This window comes from Tarenaya hassleriana, unplaced genomic scaffold (genome assembly GCF_000463585.1).
Source record: "Tarenaya hassleriana unplaced genomic scaffold, ASM46358v1 Cleome8, whole genome shotgun sequence".
Classification (NCBI taxonomy): Eukaryota; Viridiplantae; Streptophyta; class Magnoliopsida; order Brassicales; family Cleomaceae; genus Tarenaya; species Tarenaya hassleriana.
The window spans coordinates 4,317,405-4,339,310 of NW_010970490.1; the positions used below are offsets into that span (position 1 = coordinate 4,317,405).

Here is a 21,906-nt window from a genome sequence, read left to right on the forward strand (position 1 = left end):
TACACACACACAGAATATATATATATATATATATATATATATATAAACAAGTACATGAACGCACATCCGAAGGAAGTATTAATTATTTGATCGAGAGATGCTATATAGGTTACAACTCACCATTATTACATCACAGATTATATTCTGATTATGGATTTTATTTTTTATTTTTTTATTTTTATATTGGTTGTTGGTTATGATTTCTTAATCAGATATCTCATTCATGTTTGCTGGTCGAAAATGATTGTTAGGCATTACCCATTTTGCTTATTTCCCATCATATGTTTATTTTAATTAGGGAAAAAATCCTAAAAATTCTTAAATTTATAATTTGGAGTAATATTAATTCCTAAATTTGTAGATGTGCCTATTAATTCCCAAACTTGCAAAATTGAACACGTTAAATCCTGAACTTGTTAAACGGTTCCATATTCGTCCATAGCGTTATTTGGTCAAAAAAACGAGTTGACCGATCCGACGTGGCTCGCCACGTCACGCGCCACGTCGGATCGGTCAACCCCCGTGACAATGTCTTATTTTTTGCTTTGTATTTTTTTTTTAACTTTTCCTTCGAGCCAATATTGTCTTCTATCTCTAACCTCGTTATATATTCCGACATGTGATCCATCTCTTATTCCCTTGCACTTAATTATTCTATTACATGTATTACGTATGCATATATCTATATATATATATATATATATGTACACACACACACAATATGTACACTCGTATTCATATTCTTGGATCTTAAGAGTTGACAACGTTGTAAAAATGAATATATTTATCACTATGAAATGCATATACATTTGATATTAAGATACTATATAACATGTTTATAAGTAGAAATCATATATTTACATATATATATATATATATAGAGTTTATTAACGCTAAAACAATACATAAAAATCCAACGGAAATTAAAAAGAAACGGATCTGAAGTAGGGATTTTTTTTTCGTCCTTTTGTTTCTTTGAAAAAGAACGAATTTATGATAAATTTGGTCGACGTTAAAGTTATACCAAACGGACGGGTTGTAACAAAAAGCCCACTAATGTTAAGTCTCATCACAGCCATAGGATGTGATATATATATACACGGGCGCGTATATATATATATAAAGGGATGAATTGATAGAATTAGAAACATTATATTTAATATATATGAAAGTGAAGTATAATGAATTTTGTAATTCCACCGACATGGAATTTTAAACAGTTTGAAAACCGCGTATCAAACCACCAAAGGATGAAGAAAATTGAACAATTACATATATACATACACATATATGCAACATTTCTATAATTCTGATGATCATCTTATCGTATTCAAACATATAAAGCATCGAGTCATCATTTCTCGTTTAAATCAACACCCACAGACACATATACATGCATTTGTATGTAGCCTATATGTGTTAAGTGTGTGTGTGTTCTTACACCTCAAACCGCGTTTCTTGTTTGATCATTCTCTCCATCTTTGGATTCATTTTGATATTCTTTCCTATATATATATATATATATAAATACACACTATAGGTGGAGAAATCATGAAGTAATAATACTGCAATCTATACGTATAATGATACTATGTTTATTTCCGCACCATACAAAAAAACATAGAAAAACGAAAAATATACATTGTGAAATGGTGGAGAAGAGAGAGAGAGAGAGAGAGAGAGGAAGCTGTCACCTCATTTATTTTGTTTTCCTACCATATAAAACAAAATAGTAAAAATATCAATTTCATATATAAATTTTTGATCCACACATAACATCAAACAGAAAACATAAAACAAACGATTTTTTAAAAAGCTAAAGTTTAGAAGCGACATAAAAATTTAAAGCTTGATCTTAAGAATAATCATGACCAAATTTTAGTATAGTTTTAAAATATGATGATTCATTGTATACCAAAAAAAAAAACTTTATAAAGAATTGACTGATTTTTTTTTGTAAAAATAATCTGGTAAGGAAAAGGCCTTTTACAATCACTACACCCACGAGGAGCAGACTCTGTCGGTGGTGGCTCGGCCATATATGATTATAATATGTGTGTGTGTTGTATATATATTGAAAATAAAAACAATAAAAGAAAGCTTTAAGATGATTTTTTTGGATGTTATTTGGGTTTATTGATTGGCCCATGAAAATGAAGGTGAAATCTTTGGACATTGCACATGAAAATGAAAGGCCCAAACAGTAAAGGAGGTCCATTCAGTTGATTAATTACCAAAAGAGGGCAAGACGGTGTGAAAGGAAAGGAGCTTTACGTGTACTACTACTACTACTGGTTACACAATACAACATGACAACAAAGACAGTCTCTGCCTCCGCAAACAAAACGCCAAAAACACCCGAAAACGTAGAGACACGGCCATTAAAACAAAAAAAAAAAAGAAACTCAGCCTTTTCCGACATTTATCGCTGAACGGACAAACTCATCGCATTGTGTAAATCCGCCGGACAACACATCAGCCAAGACGTCGACGACATCAAACGCTTCCTGAAGATCGGTTGAAGAGTTCATGTCGTCGAGCCACGAGAGCATCACTTTCGAGAAACCCGCCATTTCTTTCACATTCATCAATTTCTCTTTCATCACTATCTCCCATGCTTCGAGCTCCCCCCCGCCCACCGTTGTTCCCTCCTTTTTGTTCGGATCAACGGTCGATGGTTTCTTGACCTTGAAGAATTGTTGAAGCTGTTCGATCATCCCGGTGTATGCCAGTATCGGTCTGACAATGGAGAGAAGCTCGTCGCTTGAAAGAGCCTCTGGATTTACGGTTTTGCTCGAGGTTGCTGACTCTGATGATGATGTGCGACCATGCGTGTGCTGCATGAAAGTGTGGTAGATTCCGCGTTGGAGAAAGATGCGACGGTGTTGGAGCCACGATTCGTAGGACTCGGAGAGAAGCGAGTTCACCATCATGAACTGGACAGTCTCCTCGGTTCCCCCGGATGGCTGAGATCCAGGAGTTGAAGGTCGAGTGTCCCATGGCGTCGTTAGTGACGACGATGATGATGAGGACGAAGATACGTACAAGGACAAAGCATTGGCCATGTTGGTCCGCTGGGACAGTCCTCCCTGATCGAGAAGGTGTCGTGCCATTTGGATCATGAAGGGCAAGAAACGAGAATTGCTTTCCCTTCCTCCACCTCGGCTGTCTGCCCTGAACGATGCCCCGGTTGCAAATCGTGCCAGCATCTAAATAATGAAGAATAATAAGCAAAGTTCTTCATTCATGTATGAAAAAAAGATTTGGTTAAGAATGATAGACGTTACTTACCAAGACAATGTCATAGGTCAATAGGCGAAGTTTTGTCCCGTCGGCTCGACCCAGTGCAGTGAGATTATCCCAGTACTGGTCGACGTAACGTACATATTGTGCAAGCGGAACAGATGGGCCTCTCACGGGGAAGAGAGAATTGCAAAGAGATTCGTTGTTACGTAAGGTAGCGCCTTCCCACTCTTTCTTTGGATTTCTCAGAGCAGCATCTGCTCTCTTTGCTTCCTGGTGGCATTGGAAATGAATAATGTTGAAAGAGCTCACGGTGGTGTAAACGCATTCTCCGCCGAGGTTTACACGTTTGCTGTAAGAGTAGACTCCCAATAGATCAGTGGGTCTCAGTTTGTAGCCTTCTCGGCACACCATGCAAGCTAAACCATCCTCTTCTTCCTCTACGTCCTCGAAACCTTCGAGAATCGGCTGCGACACCACAATCCGTTCGCCTCCATGTTCTTGACGCATTCCGAGTCCCTGAAACAGATTGAAAGCAAAAAAAAAACTTAGTCAACGTTGCAAACAGATACGAATTCATCATCGTTTCTCGATCGAGAGAAACCTAGGAGATTTTTAAAGGTCGGACTAAAATGAAAATACCTGCAGAAGCTCCTCCCTCTTTCTCAAAGCACGACGCCGCATTTCATCTTTGGTGGCATCACGTAGTGCACGGACCTTTTCTCCGAGATATCCATCTCCTTTTCCTTCCTTGTCGGCGAGCGTGTCCAGTAAGTTTTCAGCCCTTGCTCCAATCTCGTTCTCAACACAGACTCCTTCCATGGCGTGAAGTAAGGGTAAGATTCCTCCCTCGTAAATGCAAGTCTGCGTCGGCAAATGTCCCATTGACAAGCCTCTTAACATCGACAAAATCAAGGGAACCGAGGGAAGCTTAAGAGCTGATGGCCATTCGGCACTAGATTTGAATCCAGCTTGTCCCGTGACTGCGAAACTTTCCTTGAGGTGTTTGACAGCAACAGCTATTATGCCCTTCTCCAGAACTATATCCTTTAACCTCTCCCCACATGAACTCGTCTTGAGAGATTCCGAAACCCTTACGAAATTCTCCACAGTAAACTTCTGCTTCATTGCTTGCTGCGCAGTGCTCTCATCCTTGGGATTCTCCTCGTATTGTCTCTGAACTCGATTAAACTCAGCCCAGTCTTGCAGGTAAGGGTTGAAATGCTGTATAAGGGCTTCCATAGCTGCAGGCTCACCGTATGTTAAGTAAGGCAGGATTCTAGCAACCATTTCTGTGTTCCTCTGCTGTTTGTTTGATTTCTTGAGACCTGAAGGATGGCTTAGCCTTTCCAGGAACATAAGCACTATCTTCTTCGCCTGTTCCCATGTGCCCGTTTCCTCGTTAGTGACAGTCAAAGCACCTTGTGTGGCGCTGATGCTGTCGCTTTCGTTTGCTTCCAGCGTCAAACTTTCGACAATCAACAGAATGCCCTCGGCTGGCTCCATAGCATCTACAGAAAACGCTCGCCTAGCCGTTTCAAGAAGCAGGCTTAAAGCCCCTAGCCTCAATAGGGCTCGCCTGTTCTCTCTAATCTTGCAGCAATGGTTTAGGAGATTAAGAACTGCGTCCATCTCCTCTTGGTTGGATTTGAAATCATCTCGTAGATGCTGCAAAATCAAGTACTGTAAGTTCGAATCTGTGAACTAAACCAGCTTCATTTGAATACATTACTGGTTTCTTAGAAAGCCCTTTATCTTTCCTTGTAAACAAAAGAGCGAACAAAAGAGACTAGTCTTTAGCTAAAGTGTGAACAAAAATGCGATGAGAAATGAGCAATTAACATTCTAGTGGTTTGTCGTTTAAGAAGTGTGTACCTTGATCATATCAAGTAAAATTTCCAGACCACCATATTCACGGACTGCACCAGCTATTGCAAACTCAACCTCTGGATCTTGAGATTCTTCTCTATCTTCTTCCAACTCCTTGATCATAGGCTCAGTAGCTTCACCATCAAGTCCCTGCCAATATTGCAGTGTATCACTACCAGAATAAGACACAACACGAAGCGTGACGTATTTCATAGCCTATTGAACATTTAGAGGCATCTACTTAAGCAAAATCCAATTTTTCTTTTTTTCTTTTTTTGCATCATTATCCCCAGGGAAAGGTTCACTGGCACAGAGCGATTACAAACCTGAAGTCTGTATGTCACAGTCATAGGTGGGCAATCCCTGCTGGCAGCAGCAGCACTTGAAGCTACCAACGTGGAGTTGGCCAACACACTAGAAGATTGAGTATTTGATTTCTTCCAGACCTGCTCGTATACTTGTGCTATGCTCAGATCCAGTGAAATGATGTTCCCAGCTACAAGTAACTCCATGCCATAGTCATCTTCCAGTAGACCTAACATGTCCAATTGCTGACAAATCTTATTTTTAACATCCCGCATCAGTGGGCCGATTTCAGCACTGGAATATGGATTTCTTGTCATCGATCCCCTGATAAACTCCTCTTGCGTGTGAGCCTTGTTTAGGATCAGCATGTATACAGCCTCGGGCTTTGATGGACAGATCAGATTACAAAGCTGCTCAAGAATAAACTGCATTTAAAATTGAAATGGTCAAAACTTAGTACAATTGAAAAGAAACAGAATAATATAATCAGATAGACCTGATATGAGCTCCCTCAAAAAGGAAACTAAGCAATGCTAACTTAACTCCTGAAACTCAAGCCAAAGGCAAGATAAAATACTCTTTCAGATATCTAAAAAGGAGAAAATAAGATCCATATGGAGTGCAGCTCCATGGGTAACTAAAAATTCACTGGACACATAAGTATGCCACAGAGATTTTTTAAACGGCTAAACAATATGCAAGTACTCAAACGTGGTACATACTAATACTATAAAAACCACTACCGACATGTTTTTAAGACACATTACTGAAGATATTTTAGCTTGAGTAAAATGATGAATATCCTCAAGAAGAATTATAAATTGCAAAGGGGGGAAGGCGGTCTAAGTATAGATTCTTCTTACCAAACAGGTACGGCCTTTTTTCAACTCTGCATGGGTTTGCAGACCAGATACACATGCGCGGATAAACTGCCGCTTGTTTTCGCTGCTTTCTAGCAGCAGGCTATCAAGGAGATCTTTCAGCAGCCTATTGCAATCATTAATCAACTTTGTCTTCTGCACTATCAACCCACGGATGACAATGAGGGCCTCCAGGACATGTGACAGCAAATTATCTCTCATGAATCTGCACCATCATCATCATCGAATTATATAAATCTGAATAAGATGAGTGATCAATTAGGAATAACTTCTAAAAGACTTACCTAGATCGAATATTTGAAACTTCTAAAAACTTTCCAAGGAGCTCTATAAGCTTGTGAAGGCTAAATCCCTGAGAAATGTCAATCCGAAGACTCCTTTCTAGAGATTCAATGTTTACCACCTCCTGGGAGATCAATTTACAGATTGCTGTCAGACAGCCCCGAACAGTCAGGAACAGACGAGCATCTTCTGATTCAACCATTTTGAAGAGTAATTCAAAGTACTCTGCACTGCTTTCGCCTGCCGCAAGGGTAGCGGGTAGCAAACCCATCAGCAAATTTAACAGCCTGTAGCACCTTGGGGAGCTTTGAGCACAAAGTAAACTGATCAGCGTGCACATCTCTGACCTGATAGATTGAGAACAAGCACTAAGAACAACCTCTGAGACCCAAGGCCCAAGTTCAAATGCCTTTAAGCCACCTTTAGATGTTTTACAAGTGCGCCGTTTCCACCTAAGTGCATACTTAAGTGCCAAGAAATCTGATCTGTGGGCTCGAGACCTTTGGCTGGCACCTCTAATGGCCTGAGATGCTTTATATTGCCTCCTCACAAAGTCGAGATATGATGCTCCCTTCTCCCACTCCAAGTAACTAACCAGTTGAATATCTTGTGTCTTCTGAGACGCATCCAGGTTATTCTCTATCGTTTCTGAAGATTTTGAGATGCCAGCACCATTCTCATCCTTACCTTGAGCAGTAGTAGATTTTCCTATGGTTTGCTCTTTCTCAGCTGCATCTGGTTTCGGAGGTGTACATGCCTGAGATATAATCTTAAGGCAAGGAAGAATTATGTGCTCCGATATAGCAGGATGTTTAGCGCCCAATTTTATGGAAGAAAATAGCAGCTGAAAAATAAGGCGCAGCCTTGACTCCCAGAATTCATCAGGAAGTGAGCACACTTCTGAAAGCAAAGACATTTCTTCACGAGTGGCAAGCGCAATGTCCATGGAACGGTGATGTTCAAGGCAGTACATAATTTTCTTCTGTATTAAGTTGTTCAACTCGTTCACCGCATTCAGATCTCCCTCGGCGAAAGTACACAGGGCAGCCCTAGCTTGAGAACGGGCTGCTTTTGGACCCTGGTGAATATTATTCTCGAACAACTCAGACAGGATACCTGATGCAACAAGCTGTTTCCTGGAGCTCAGATGCTTCGCTAGCACCTGTAGAATCTCAAGACACTGGGTGACGAAAGTAGTGGCACAGCCATAACAATTGTTTGGAGTCCTTGAGACTGTACATCTCGAGGCACTTGAAGAAAAATTCGAGTTTTTCTGATGCAGGTAAACCATCAAAACTCGGCGAAGCCCTTGCAGTGTTTGAACACTTTTGCTTACAGAATCAAAAGCGGCTTTGCACTTCTCACCATACAGTACACCCAAAAGAGCAATTTTGCGGTTTATCTTGCACGAGGGGCCAGGTAACGACGCCATCATTTGCTGGACAGTATCCTTGTGCTGTGAATCCATTTCACTTTCGCCAATGCTTGATACTATTTTCAGAAGTGGCTTCTTGAAACCCAAGAGTTGCTGATATCTCCTATGGGCATTTTCTGACTCGGCTTCTATAGCAGCCAATCCCCTCTTCATATCTTCATCATTTTCCATGTTATCAAATATGAAACTCGGCTTCGCCATGAAGTTAAACTCAAACCTCCCATACTTGCTATAGCCACACTCATTACAAAGAAATGAATCCAAATTTTCATAGTTGATGTTGCGGCATTGCCTGCACTGATAAGCATTCTCATGACAGTTGCCGCAGATGCCATGCTTATCAGTAACAGGGCGGCTGCATCTCGGGCATTGCAAAGGTTCAAGAGACAAAGCCTGAAGATTCTCATAGAAAGAATCCAGCTCAATCATGAAGTTACAAGCAGTTATAGGAATAGGGAATTCAACCTTCAGCTCGGTTTGGTTGAAAGCGAGATGGCAACTCTTGGCACGCTTCCACAGTGACCAGTTGTTTTTAAGCTCTGATAAATCCGAGACGGGTCGGTTGTTGTAATACAAATTTAGGACTTTAACCGACTTTGACTTGCGTGCATCATGAACATTCATGGTCACAGATTGTATGGTGTAACTCCCAGCGCATTTCACAATGATGCGGTTATCAGTAAACTTTGTCTCTGACTTCAAACTTTCAAGCTTCATTCTGCTATATGGCACATCGGGAGAACTGCAGGCAACACAAGGTTCACTCTCTAGATAATAACCATCGAATTCCACGAGATTACTCAGAGTGCTGTAAATTCGAGAATTTGGATGATTAGCGATGAGTTCATTTTGAGAATGAAGCGTCTCAAAAATACACCTAATAACATCAGGGGTAAGGCAACGGTCCACAAGTTCATTAATTGCTGGCTTTGTGTTGTTTTCAGGAGCCTTTCCAAGCAACAAAGTGACAAGTTCTGTATACTCAACAATATTCTGACCATATGCCGGCAGGTGCCTCACCTTCTGCAAAAGAACCGCTAACAGACTTTCTTTAAATGATGGCCTTCCATGATGCCACAAGCCATAAATGGCGGACTTTGCCTCCATGCGAACAGCACTCGAATTCCATTCAAGCAGAAAAATATCGATAAATTGCCTCAAGACATCTCCACCCTTTGCATTGAAAATGTCTACAACCCCTTCCATATCCACATATAACTTTTCCGAACCAGAGTCATTTCCATCTTCACCTTTCTTCTTCTTTTTCGACTCCAGCGACTGAGATCCTAATCGGTTTGAACCTGTGCCTACATCATTTGTCTCAGCTCTTTGTGAGGAGCTGCTCACATCCTTTCCAGAATAAAAGGCCAAATTGAGGAGTTTAAGAGTCTGGATAACAGATTCTTCTGCAAAATGGAATATCCCATTCAGCAGGAAAGACAGAACATCTCCATGCCGGAGACAGTACTTCTGCCAGTTCCGAGGCCGTGCTGCGGCAACTTCGCCAATTGTAGAAAGAGACCTCACAATCTTGACACTCCTTTCATATGAAACGTTATTTTCAATACCACCAGATTTTTCAACATGCTTGTATAGTCTTTTTACTTCGTTGGAAAACTGCCAAGAATCCCGGACACTATAGTACTGAGTTTTGCTTCCACAGATATGCAGAAATAGCCTTCTTGTGTATCTTCTGACAAATGTTGTATACGGATTATTGATATAACTGCACAAAACATCCTGGAACCCATCCAACTTCAAATCTTTAGAAGAAGCTGACTTGCATACCTTTTCTTTGTCTCCCATCTTCTCTTGTTTTTCAGGTCTAACAAGGGTATAGACTAAACGAAAAACATTCTCCAACAGCAGCCTGTGATAGTCCACAAACATATCCGTACGATGAGCTTTTGCATAAGAATCCGAAAAGAAGGGTGAATAGTTACCCGCAGATAAATCTCGCCGGACTGTTAACAAGGCTCCACAACCAGAACCAGAGCTTGACCCATGTCCACATTCAGCACTAGCAGTAGGGGACTTGAAAACGTGCACCAGCTGTTGAAGTATGTTCATTAGATAATTAACAAACTGTTGGGTCCTTAAGCGACCGGAAGCTCGGAGCAGCTGAGATGTAAAGTCTTCTCTTTCTTGAGCATCTAAAGACTGAGAAACGATTGAAATGGAGCTCTGGGCACTCCTCCGATCATGTGCATCTGTACTTCCACTTGCTCTGGAACTAGTACTGTCACTGCCAGGCTGGTGCCAATTTCGAAGCATCAAGGTGAAAAACATAAACACAAGGATCACAACTTCCCCGAAGGAAGAGCGAGTTCTAGCAGAAAATGGTTTGCTGAGGTCGATTTCTTCCAAAAGCCAGTTAATCAACCTTTCTAAGCTTATGTCTCCAGGATTTGAGCTATCCATGAAAGCTCCACCAATGGCAGATGATAATCTGTAAAGTAATTGCATGACAGGGACAGCTTGAACACCAGACGCTGTCCCCATCCATCCGCTCAATTCTTCGAGAAGCTCAGACAGAATCAAGGAATTCACAGCACGCTTTGAAGCCGAGATGGAGACAGGATCGGTCATTGAAGCAGAAAATTCACCAGACTCACCCGGTTCTAAGACATGGATCGAGGGAGCTGAAGTTTGCGAGCCACTACTAGTTATTACCGGTATTAGGTTTGAAACACCAGCTTCATCAGCAGAAAACTGGATTTCGTTGGTGTCTGCACCTAGTGATTCCACGTCAATTGCAATTGCTGTCATAGGATGATCTCTAGTGTGAGGCGGTGGTAGACGATCTGCATCTAACACTTCATAGCATGCCTCACATAAATCAAAATCTGGACAGACAGTGCAGTGCCACCTTCTCCTCAGTATTGGAACGGTGGAGCAGCCATCACAACAGTAATGGACAGATGAAGTTATTGAGTCCTCCTCGATCATTACTTGTGCACTGCCACCCCCTGATCTGATAGGCATCGCAGGAGTTGTAACATTATCTACCGCATCATCTGTGGTCAACATTGTTTGCTTTGGGAAAGGAACCTGAAGTAATCTTGACGATATGGCTAAGCTGTAAAGAAATTTAGTCAGATTTGAGATGCAAATTTAGGAAAACTGGATATACAAACCATACCTACGGAATAACATACCTGCTAGAAGTTTGCACAGCTTCATTAGGGAACAATATAAGTTTTTTCAGTAACCGAACAGCAGGAGCTACAGAATGCATATCAGCATCCTTCCCTTGAGATGCCAAGCACTCAGCATAGCTATAGATCAATTCAACGGAGGACATCACAATGTTATTCATTGTTTGGGTATCAAGGGGCTCGGATTCCAAAATTCCCCACAGCACGTGCATCAGACTATCCACTACCTCGGAACCTACAAATCATACGCATGTTAGAATAATTACACAACCTCACACCAATGATGACATTATTCAGTACGACGGATGATCTACCATACTACCTAATTCACGGTAAAAGGAGATATTTGTGTTTGTACTACACATACAAGCAGATACAGTAACCATACTAACATATATTCATATATACCATTCATCTGCAGAAAGCTGGAAAAATTTGATTTTCGTGTCAAGGCAATTTTAGACACTGCCTGCATCTGAGCACTGAATTCTTTGACAATCCAACCCCCAGCACCGGAAACACCCAAACTTGAAGAAAGAATAGAGGTTGCCTTGATGACTCCAAGAAGCCGCATGGTGTCTTTGACCTAAAACAAAAGATGAGTCAGAAAAGGACTCAAAAACACAAATGTATCAGAACATGCAATCAAATAACACATGATATTTTTTCAAATGAACAGTACTTGGTAGTACATCTCCTTTTCTGGAAAAACAGAATGCAAAACACGGCAAGCTGCAGCTTGTAACAAGGTTTCCCTGTCGCTCTCAAAGATTGCTTCCAGTAGCTGCTTGCACTTGACTTCGCTAAGCTTCACTTCTTGTGGTGCCCTACAAACTGAATAAAAATTTGCTAGAAGCTTGAGACCATCTGCAAAAACTTGCTCCTGAATGGAAGCAGAATGAATTGAAGCTCGCTTCTTTCTAGATCCTGCAACCAGGGAACCGCAACCAAGGACACGAGCTTCCATATCTAGCACAGCTTCCATTTTCTCTTTCCAGCCAAATTCATCTTTAGCGCGACCATATACTTCAAGTGAGTCTATTCTTGGCAATGCAGTTCCACTAAAGGTTGGCCCAACAGCGATTACGAAATCTTCATCAGCCAGAAGAGATTCAGCCACTGTAAATGGAATGTCATACCAGCACCGCATGCCCTCATCCATCTTTATCAACCTCTGAAAAATGGTAATCTCAGAAGGTATAGAGCTTGCCGATGTATTACCCACATGCACACGGAGGCCAACCATAACAATATCAGGGTTTGGATTGGAGACTGATATCTGCACATGAAAAGGAGAATAAATAACGAAGATGCCTCAAGGAAAAGAAAAAAATACTAAGTAACTAGTCAGAAGGGCCATTGAATCATGGAGACAAGCAAAATCACAACCAGATACCCATATAAATAACAATTGTATAGTCAGGACACTACAAAACCCCAACAATTAAAAGGTAGTACAGGGATATATAACTTCAGAAATACTACTAATAGTAGATGAAAGGGCATGTGACAATGTGAGAATTTTCAAGAAGTGTTAAGAGGAACGCCAGCCATACCTTGAAGCCCATAGGACTAGGGCTCTCAATAAAGCCATCCTCAGATGCCAAATTCTGTTTCGCTCCTTCAGAATCACCATTTCTAATAACATCACCACCAAGTCTAACATCTGCTGAGATACAGACTGTTTTTTCAAAGAAATCAAGGGGGAAATCTGGCTTTGCACCGGCATATACTTTATTACTAAGGATCTTAGATCCCAACTTTTTCACTTTTTCAGCAGTGGCACTTGAACCTGAATCAACTCCCATCAGAACATGAGAGTATATCTGAAGGCTGCCATCATCATGGAGAACAAGACAATGGATATTGTCTTTTGACAGAGGTTTATATGCAGTCATTCCAACTATAGGGGAAGATGATCCTGTAGGATGACGGAGATTCTGTGCACATATTTCATCACCTCCCATGGATAGAACTAATGCAGTATTCGACTTCAAGCTGGAGAAGCAAACAAATAACCCACTACCAACCAACAACTCTGTCCAACGATGCAGTCCAGCCGCCCTTTGTTTACCATCTGGTTCCTCTTCAAATATGCAAGATGTCTCTGTGAAGTATGTTGCGTCCAGGCTAAGCCTACCCACTAGAGAAGTTCCATCCAGATAGGATATGAAAAGAAGTCGATATGTTGGAGAGAAATAAACAGATGAGCCCTTTCCCTTAACATCCTTGCCCCTAATCTCAATGATTTCCTTTAGAGGTGTTGCCCCGGCATTTTCACCCAAAGATAATTCAAACCGATACAGGTTCCCTTGTTCGGAAAGGACAATAAGAATTAACCTCCCACGAGAAGCAACAAAAAGGGTTGCATCCACAATCATGCCATTTGACAAGGTGAAGTAGTGTGTTGGACTGATGTTATCCAGGGATAAATCGTAAATCTTTACGAATTTATTGGTTACCACCATTAGTTGAACCTGTGAACCAGGAACCCAGTCTATTCGCCTGATGTATGCATCTTCTAGGACAAGCTCAACAGCAAGCCTGTCAGTCACTTCACCTCTATGATTCAAAGTAAGTATCTGGCAATCTTCAAGACCTGCTACAGCAAGATAACTCTCCACAACTGAGTTGAAAGAAAGATGCACGATCTCAAAGCGAACAATATTCCTGGAAAGCGGTTTAACGTTGGCCTTGTCTGCATTTATGGGTGCAATTGTGGCTTGTCCTACCAGCTGTCCAACATCAAATATGGAAACTTTATCACCTTCTCCAACTGCAAGGCGACCTCGAACACTGACACTGAGCAGTGACTTAACAAGAGAGCCACTGGCTATATGAGATTTAAGGTCCTTAGCATTCGCATAGTCAGCCTTGATTTTCAGGTCTAGTGATCCGCTTTTATATGCTTTTTTCAGCTGCAAAAGATCAGTGACAAATAAAAGAACCTTGTCTTTTCCAAGACTAACTTGCTTATCTTTTGAAAGGCCAGAGTCTCGTTTTCCAGTTATGGACAGCAGCAAAGAAGAGCAAAGTTCCATAACCCGATCCTCTATGCCAAGCTCTTCCAGTAGTAATGGCATCCGATGTTGAATTTCTTTAGGTATAGATAACACATCACAGTTTTCTTCCAAGGTGCCATCTTCATCCAAATCTGAATCACTTTCTGCAAGCTGGTCTGCATCCTCAGAAAAGGGTAAAAAAGACTGAAAAGTACTCACACCACGAGCAGGAGTGCTTCCAGTGTTGGTGACCTTGCGGGGCTTCGAGCACTGACAACTGCTACCCCTAACACCCCCAGCCCCACAGTCACAGAAAAACCGACTTGATCGTGAATAGACAACACGGTGTCCTCGGTGGCAAACTTTTGCGCAAACAGAACAACAACCCTTTGATACAGTGAGGTCACAGGTGTAACAAAAATACCAGTGCTGTTCAATGAAATTGCTACCACTGGAAGTAAATGTACAAACTTTTGAGGCAAGAGATCTCTCACTGTTACCATCTTCTTCATCTTCCTTGTCTAAGCTGGCTACTTCACCATCAGATGTTCCATCATCTTCATCTTCATCAACAGAAGTCACATCACATTCAAGTGGTGTGGAGCCCCCTTCCTGATCAACTGAGAGAGTTAATGCTTGAGATTTCTTCACTGATCCTGCAGGTTTTGGAACTGAATGAACTGTTGCAGTATTCTTATTGCTGGAGTTTCCACGGGAAATCTCTCCATATCTTGGAGAACCACAATTTCTTAACAAAGTGGCCATCACACTGAAAAGAAACTTCAGACCTGAAAGCAGCTTTTCATTGCCTGCGAGCTTCTCCATCAGTTTTAGAGATCTCTTCAAAAGCAACTTCATCAGGTTTTCTTCCCTAGCGAGCTGAAGAACAAAATGGAAGTGTGACACGGCCATGTGGATATCAAATAACAGAAAAGCAGTATCGAGGGAGATCAGCATGGCCTCAAATAAATGATCCTGTAATTCCCTACTAGATGAGTCAGATGTCGATGACACAAGACAGTTAATAAAATTCATTGCTGCTTCTCTGAAAGGAAGAGAATTTCCTCTTGCCATCTTTTTTCCATCTATTGCCTCTACTAGGGAACCCAACAGCCTTCTCTCCAGCCACCCAGACAAATTTACCACGTCCATGTCAATAAATTTTTGGCTTATCCTTCTCCTGAGATCAGAGCACAACTCTGCAGACAAGATATCAACAAGGAAGTTGAGTACTTTTGTGTTTACCAATTCCGACGAACAGTAATCCAGTGAGTCAATCAAAACAGACAGATCACCACGTTGCAACTGATAGAATTCGCAGGCATGCTTAGAGATTGCATCTACCCCAAGATAAAATTTAAAAATATTAGACCTTGAAGAATCTTTGCTAAGTTTATCCATAACATCCACAATCTCAGTAATCACTCTTTCAAGCACATTGCTGTCATTTATCTCCCCAGCACTGATATCTGTTACAAATCCTTCCATGTCTTTCAGAAGGAACAACTGGGAAAAATCTGGAAGCTCCAAGGCAGCATATACGTTTTGGAGGATCTCCTCACACTTCCCATGCAAGCTTTCAAAGATTTTATCAAACTTAATAATCATGACAGCGCTAAGCAGCTCCTTTAGCATGCTACGATCAGCAACGACTTTAGCCATTGAGTTGTCCAGCTTGAACAAACCAAATATTGACAGTAAAATGGATCTTATGCTTAGAGTACATGAAAGAAGAGCTGCGCTAGAGATCTGAAGACTACTTGGAAAGCCATGTACCATGGATTCCCATAAAACTTTGCATAAAATACCCAAACCTCTTCTATCACCAACTGCATCAAGTTTTGACAGGTACAAAATGCATTGAAGATGGAGAGAACTGCCACCATTTTTCTCAAATTCAGCCTGGAGACTTCTACCAAACTGGGTATGCTTAAGAAGTAGCAAGAATGGTGGACTACTAGCATGGTCATTGCCAGTACTGGAAGTTGCAAGGAAAGCTTTCTTATACACTTGTAAATATTTGCTAAGTAATGATGACAGCATTCTGAGCAATTCTGCAGTATCACCAGCTTCCATCAAGCAAGATACGATGCCTTCTGCAGCATCACTGTACTCAGCGTCAACCAATGTGCATTCCCTCCAGAATGAATCAATTTCTGGACATGATTTTTTCTTGCAATAGCCCCAGATGCCAGCGTTCAGAAAATACAATAGAAGGGAGAGCCAGGATCCTTCCCGGATAAAATCCCACCCCAGGTCATCAACCCCTTGCCCAGTGGCTGCATGAAGCTGATAAAGAACTCTGATAAGGATGCTTCTCAGCTCAACATCTTTAACAGCAACATTGGAGTGGCCTAACAGCAAATGACTGGTGCGGATGAGGTCCTCAATGCTAGATATGTCCAAATTATTGTAGTCAACATTGAATGAAGGCTGACTATCCAATGCACAGCTAACAAGAGAAATATCCCAAGAAAGCATGAAAACATATCTTTCAACTATCAATTCCTCCACATTTTGTGGCTTTTTGCCCTTCCACAGCCCCAAAATCTGGAACAGAGTTGCAGACAGATCTCCCCAATTCAAGCATAGGGGTTTCGCAGCAGCCACATCCATTTGCACTCCAGGAGGATGGGGGACAGCGTCAATCATCTCACTGATCAAGCTGGCCAATGACTCCTCCTCTGCCCATGATTCAATTATATCCTTCGCTACAAGAGACACCCACGAAGATGATTGATCACCATCACTAACATGCAAATTAGTGCCAGTGCCACGAACTTCCCTCAGTTTTGACCGTACATCCAGAAGCAATGATGTCGGACATGTGCTTGGATAATATAACATATGGCGCAATAGCACTAACAACCTCGAGATTAGCATTGCCCAACAGGACAACTGAGGGCCACAAAATACTCCTGATGGGACATTAATCTTATGCAGGCATGAAGCAATAAGATTTGACAAATTAGTCTTTTCTGCTTCAGCTGATAAATGGAATGCCATTAGAACAATCTGAACATGGAAAGCCGAGGGAAGACCCACAGTGAACTCATTGGGATTCAAGCCTCCAGAACAGATTTCATTAGCCCTCTCAGCAATGAAAGTAACAAAACCATCACAAATTTTGGTTCTCAACTGTGCCCCAGCCAAGCCTGGCCTACAAAAAATTGTGTGAGCCAGCAGCGCCAAGGTCTTATCGGTATATTTGAAGTTACCGTTTTCAACTACCAGAATTTGCCGAATAAGGTAAGATTCAAGAGAATCGGACAGAGCATGGGTTCTCAGCAGATTGAATAACAGCTCGGAACTGATATACCCAGACTTTCCCTCTTCTTGGAGCATACAACCACTATCAGAAGCCTTGTCTTCAAGACAACAGAAACTACAGCTCAATATATTGAGCAGAATATCGATGTGACACACATCAAGCGCTTTGCATCCATCTTCATATACTGTAGGAAGCCATTCATGACAAAATATGCATGTTTTAAGAAAGCTCAGCAGTTCCCTAGCAGCTTGCAACGGTAAATTGTTGCTGACAGCAACTGGTGGTTGATCATATGGCTCGATGGAACACAGAGAGCGACTACACTCGGAAAACAAGTTTCCAAACAGGGCATCATCTTCATGAGATATTTGACTTTCAACTTCCGCAATACTATTGGATCTTAAGGAACTGATTCTCTCCACCTTCGGCCGCAATTTTGCGCCTTCACGGTGAAGGAAATAAACAAGATGAAAGAGATTGTCCACCCACAGACTTGATGAAGGAAATATCAGCTTCATTATTTCCTCTGCAGTAAAGCACTTGTGCAAGAGAATCTTTTCCTGCTGCAGATGACAATAAGCAAAATCAACAGATGCATTCGCATTGTCACAGTTGAATTCTGGACCAAACACCTTCAGATCTTGGATATGATATGCTTGTCTCTTGATATCTTGAATGAGTCTGCACATGTAGATAACAGTCCGAGGGAAGTAAGCAAGTGGAGATCTCACATTACATGAGGATGCATCATACCTCCACACTGAGGCATCTAAACTCCTCACCAGACCAGCAGCTATACATGCTTCAACATTCTGGAAAACATTGTTCTTGCCAAAAATATTTTGGAGAAGACTAAGAAATCCTTCAACCAAGGCAAGAGAAAGGCTCTCAATATTACCCTCTACAGCAGCGTGGTTCGAGAAATCTAAGAAAACTCCAAACAGGTTAGGTAATGCATCTGCAAATAAAGCTACCGCTCGCAGCAATGCAGCATCATTTTCTATACCATGGACATCTTTGGAAAGACTTCCAAGCAGCTTCAGAATTCTTAAGCAGAAGGATAGTCTATCAAGAAGATCTGGATCAATCATCTTCTCATCAAATCCGTCGGGCAATTGGATGAGTTCTTTACAGACCATGATCAGACGCCGAACACAACCGAGGTGAACAACTAACAGGTGTCGTGTCAAAGGATTCAGCTTTCTCAGATCTTGGGGAAAAGAGGGCTTTCCTACTAATTGAATCTGGCCATCAGGTTGAACACATTCAGACATTAACTCTATGAGAAGATGGTCTACTGGTTTGTCTTCATTTGAACACCTGCCACCTGCTTGACAAGTGAAAGAGCGTTAAGGGCATCTTGTCTCCAAACTTAAAGAAAAGTACAAGGAAGCGATTCATTTAGTGAAGCTTAGAAAGGATACCTTGAAAAGTACATTGAACAAGGCTATATGGCTCAATATCGTCACGCAAAACAGAAAACCCTGGCCATAGATCTGCAGCATGATCAGGATTGACAGCTGGCAATACATCATAATGTTTCTCATTTCCATCAAAAGAGGCAATCTCCAATACTGTGTCAATGTTTATCTGAACCAAACAAAAAAATTAGGCGAAATATTAGCAACTAGAGTTCAAAACATAATTAAAACAAGATAAAAAAATATCAGACATGAAGTCGAATTTAAGTCACCAGGCAGTATTACGCAAGAAGGCACTAGCTAGATTCTGCAAATGATTTTGGTAGAAAATATCAGAAAAAGGACACACGACATGTAAATCACTGAAACCTAGCCATCAGAGTCAACAAACACATGAAGACTTTCACAACAAGTTGAAATTCCATATCAGAAAAAACACTGTACAAGAAAGTTTCCACAAAGTACAAATAACATCATTCCAGAAGGTTCCATCTATGTGCAAGAAATATCAACCTTCTCAATTGTAAGCGTTTTCCAATCTAAAACTAATTTACTCAGTAAAACTCAACAGCTAACCCAAACTATAATTGTTGTCGACAGATCTCTGAACAAGGCACAATCAGCATTAGCCTCACCACTAGTGTAGATTTAGCAGACCAAATAAACTACAAACCTCTTTCCTCAGATCACTTCGCCTGAAGTCCAACTTCTCCAAGAAACAGAGAGAAAATTCCATAATTTCTTGAGTAACACCCAAAACTATCGGATCTACCTGGTCCACTGAGACACCAAAAACCACGAAACCGGTCAGTATAACCACAGCATCCCGCAGATAGGTCAGAGCAACAGTTGTCTACTGCTAAAACTAAATCTAAGACATTACAATGGTGAATCTTTCGGTCGAACAACATGCATGTAAAAGAAACAGACTGAACCATATAGTCACATAAAAGTGAATAACCTTAACCTGAGATAAGATAAACCCAAGAACAGAAGATCAAAGTTACCATCTCAGAAACCTACTTTACTTTCTTCCGGGAAGGTAAACTAGATCATTTTCCATCTCCCAGTGAGTAGCACAAGTTCTATAAAGCTAAAGACAAAAGACTGCAAAGCCCAGAATGCCCAAACGGACTATAATCTATAGATTAGCAAGTTCACTAACATAGTCGTAAGTCGTATACCATTTCCATCTCTTCTCCATCGACCCAGTATACATTAACAACGCGGACCATATCTCCTAATAGCATGAAAACAATCACTAGAACCACTACCCTTTGATCAGCATCTAAAGCTAGATCGCAGTCGATCGGTCTTACTAGCGGAACACTCACAAAGACCAAGTCACGACGAACTCGGTACCTGATAGAGATCGAAGCAGGAGAAGGACCGCCCGTGCGATGGAAACAGCAGTCTGAACCTGCGAATCCGACCAGTCCTCCAACCGTAGCTTACCGGAGTCATCATCTCCGCCGATCGGAGAGACGGCGTCACGGAGGATAAGATAGAAAAGGCGGAGACCGCGCTTGATCGAGTCATCGGATCGGAGGCGGCGAAGAAAGAGATCGGCAGATGCAGGCGAGGGTAAATCACTCTCCTCGAAGAGAAACCGGCAGAGATTCGCCAAGTCTTCTGCCATCTCCGGAGAGGCGTAGAAGCACGGCGGGAGAAGCAATGATGAAGATTAGCTGGGGGAAAGACCAGAAAGGGGAAAAGAAGGGTTTATGGTAAAAGAATCAAGAAAATGTTGAAGAAAAGACAACCCAAAACTGTGTAGAGAGGGGAAGGTTGCTTTGATATTATTCGAGCAGCAGAGGGATGTTTCTGTCATTTTACTTTAAATGTCCACCGCCATATTGAATCGAGTTTGTAAAATTGTATTACATGAAATTATCATTATTATTTTAAAATCCTGTATTTAAGATATTATCTTTTGTTTTGTTTTTTTGAAGATCACTGATAATTAAAACTCAAAATAAAAACTTCATTCGATTATCCAAAAATCTATAAAATTCGTATATGTTCAATAAAATGGGCTGAGCCCAACCCAGTATGGATCTCTTTGAGTTGGGCCCGACTAAAAGCCCATCTCTCTACAACCCACTGTGATTTTTTTTAATTTGACAGTTTTTACATTTATATTTTGTTTGTGTTTTTTATATGAAGAGCAAAAATTTAAGTTACTCAAAATATTCACACGTTATTATTAGTAATAAATTATTCAAGAATTTCGAAACCGTTTGTAAGTGTTCTCATGTACGGAAAAACAAGTATGGATATTTTTTTGGCTGTAACAAATAAAATAAAATATAAGATAAATAACTAGAAATAGTAATTGTCTTAATACGGTTTCATACACAGTCAAGATGCCAAAAAAGATTTTTTAAATCCTTATAAATCTATATATATTAATAATTGAGTTTAAAATATTGTGGTGAAGCCACCTCATCTCCATATCATCATCTATGTGGCATATTTTAATTTTTTATATGGAATGAAAACAATCCTTTACATGGAAGTGCATTCGGTGACATTGGTTTTTTACTAATTGATGAAAATGTCCGTTATAATGTTTATTATGATAAGCATTCTTAATTTCGCGATTTTCAATTTTGCAGGCTGATGTTGTTGAAGGAAAAATTTATCAACACAATGCAGAAAGTTATAAGAACATAATAAATTGTATAGATATATTCCAAATAACCCATTTTAAAATTTTACCAAAAAAAACACATACAAGTTAACAGATAATAAATTTCGTATTTGTTTTACGACACATACTACTGTTACACAAGTAGATGCTACCAATTTCAATATTGCACGGAGAAATTTCGGATTCGTCCACACTGTGATTTGTTGGCATTGGCATTAAAAAAAAGATGACCTACTAGGTTTATGAAATATACTCAATTAATATATATATATATATATATATATATATATATTCATTATATTCTCTCATGTTGTAGATATTGTTGGAGTTATAGTCTCAGTATAAGGATCAAATTTACGATTGTCATCATCGACACAGAAAATCA

General features: G+C 40.7%; 1 protein-coding gene across 1 annotated transcript; it reads right to left on the bottom strand.

Moving 5' to 3' along the window:
• Positions 1-2,188: 2,188 nt before the first annotated feature.
• LOC104802985 (auxin transport protein BIG) lies at positions 2,189-20,584 on the bottom strand. Its single transcript, XM_010526830.2, has 14 exons — positions 20,231-20,584; positions 19,542-19,648; positions 18,872-19,037; positions 12,731-18,774; positions 11,857-12,453; positions 11,583-11,760; positions 11,175-11,409; positions 6,584-11,095; positions 6,282-6,504; positions 5,439-5,843; positions 5,119-5,262; positions 3,886-4,911; positions 3,292-3,762; positions 2,189-3,209 (listed from the first exon to the last, which is right to left on the bottom strand). Exons 1-14 carry the CDS (start codon positions 20,505-20,507, stop codon positions 2,406-2,408), a joined length of 15,189 nt encoding a protein of 5,062 aa, XP_010525132.1. The 5' UTR covers positions 20,508-20,584; the 3' UTR covers positions 2,189-2,405.
• Positions 20,585-21,906: the final 1,322 nt, after the last annotated feature.

What these genes read in the sequence shown, in the direction of transcription:
- LOC104802985 (XM_010526830.2), bottom strand. Translation starts at nt 20,507, where the DNA reads ATGGCAGAAGACTTGGCGAATCTCTGCCGGTTTCTCTTCGAGGAGAGT. An exon ending in CAGCTTTCTGCAGATGAATG is followed by an intron (nt 11,410 to 11,582) that starts GTATATATGAAT and finishes TATGATTTGTAG; the next exon opens with GTTCCGAGGTAGTGGATAGT. An exon ending in AGAGGGAGGAGCTTCTGCAG is followed by an intron (nt 3,763 to 3,885) that starts GTATTTTCATTT and finishes AATCTGTTTCAG; the next exon opens with GGACTCGGAATGCGTCAAGA.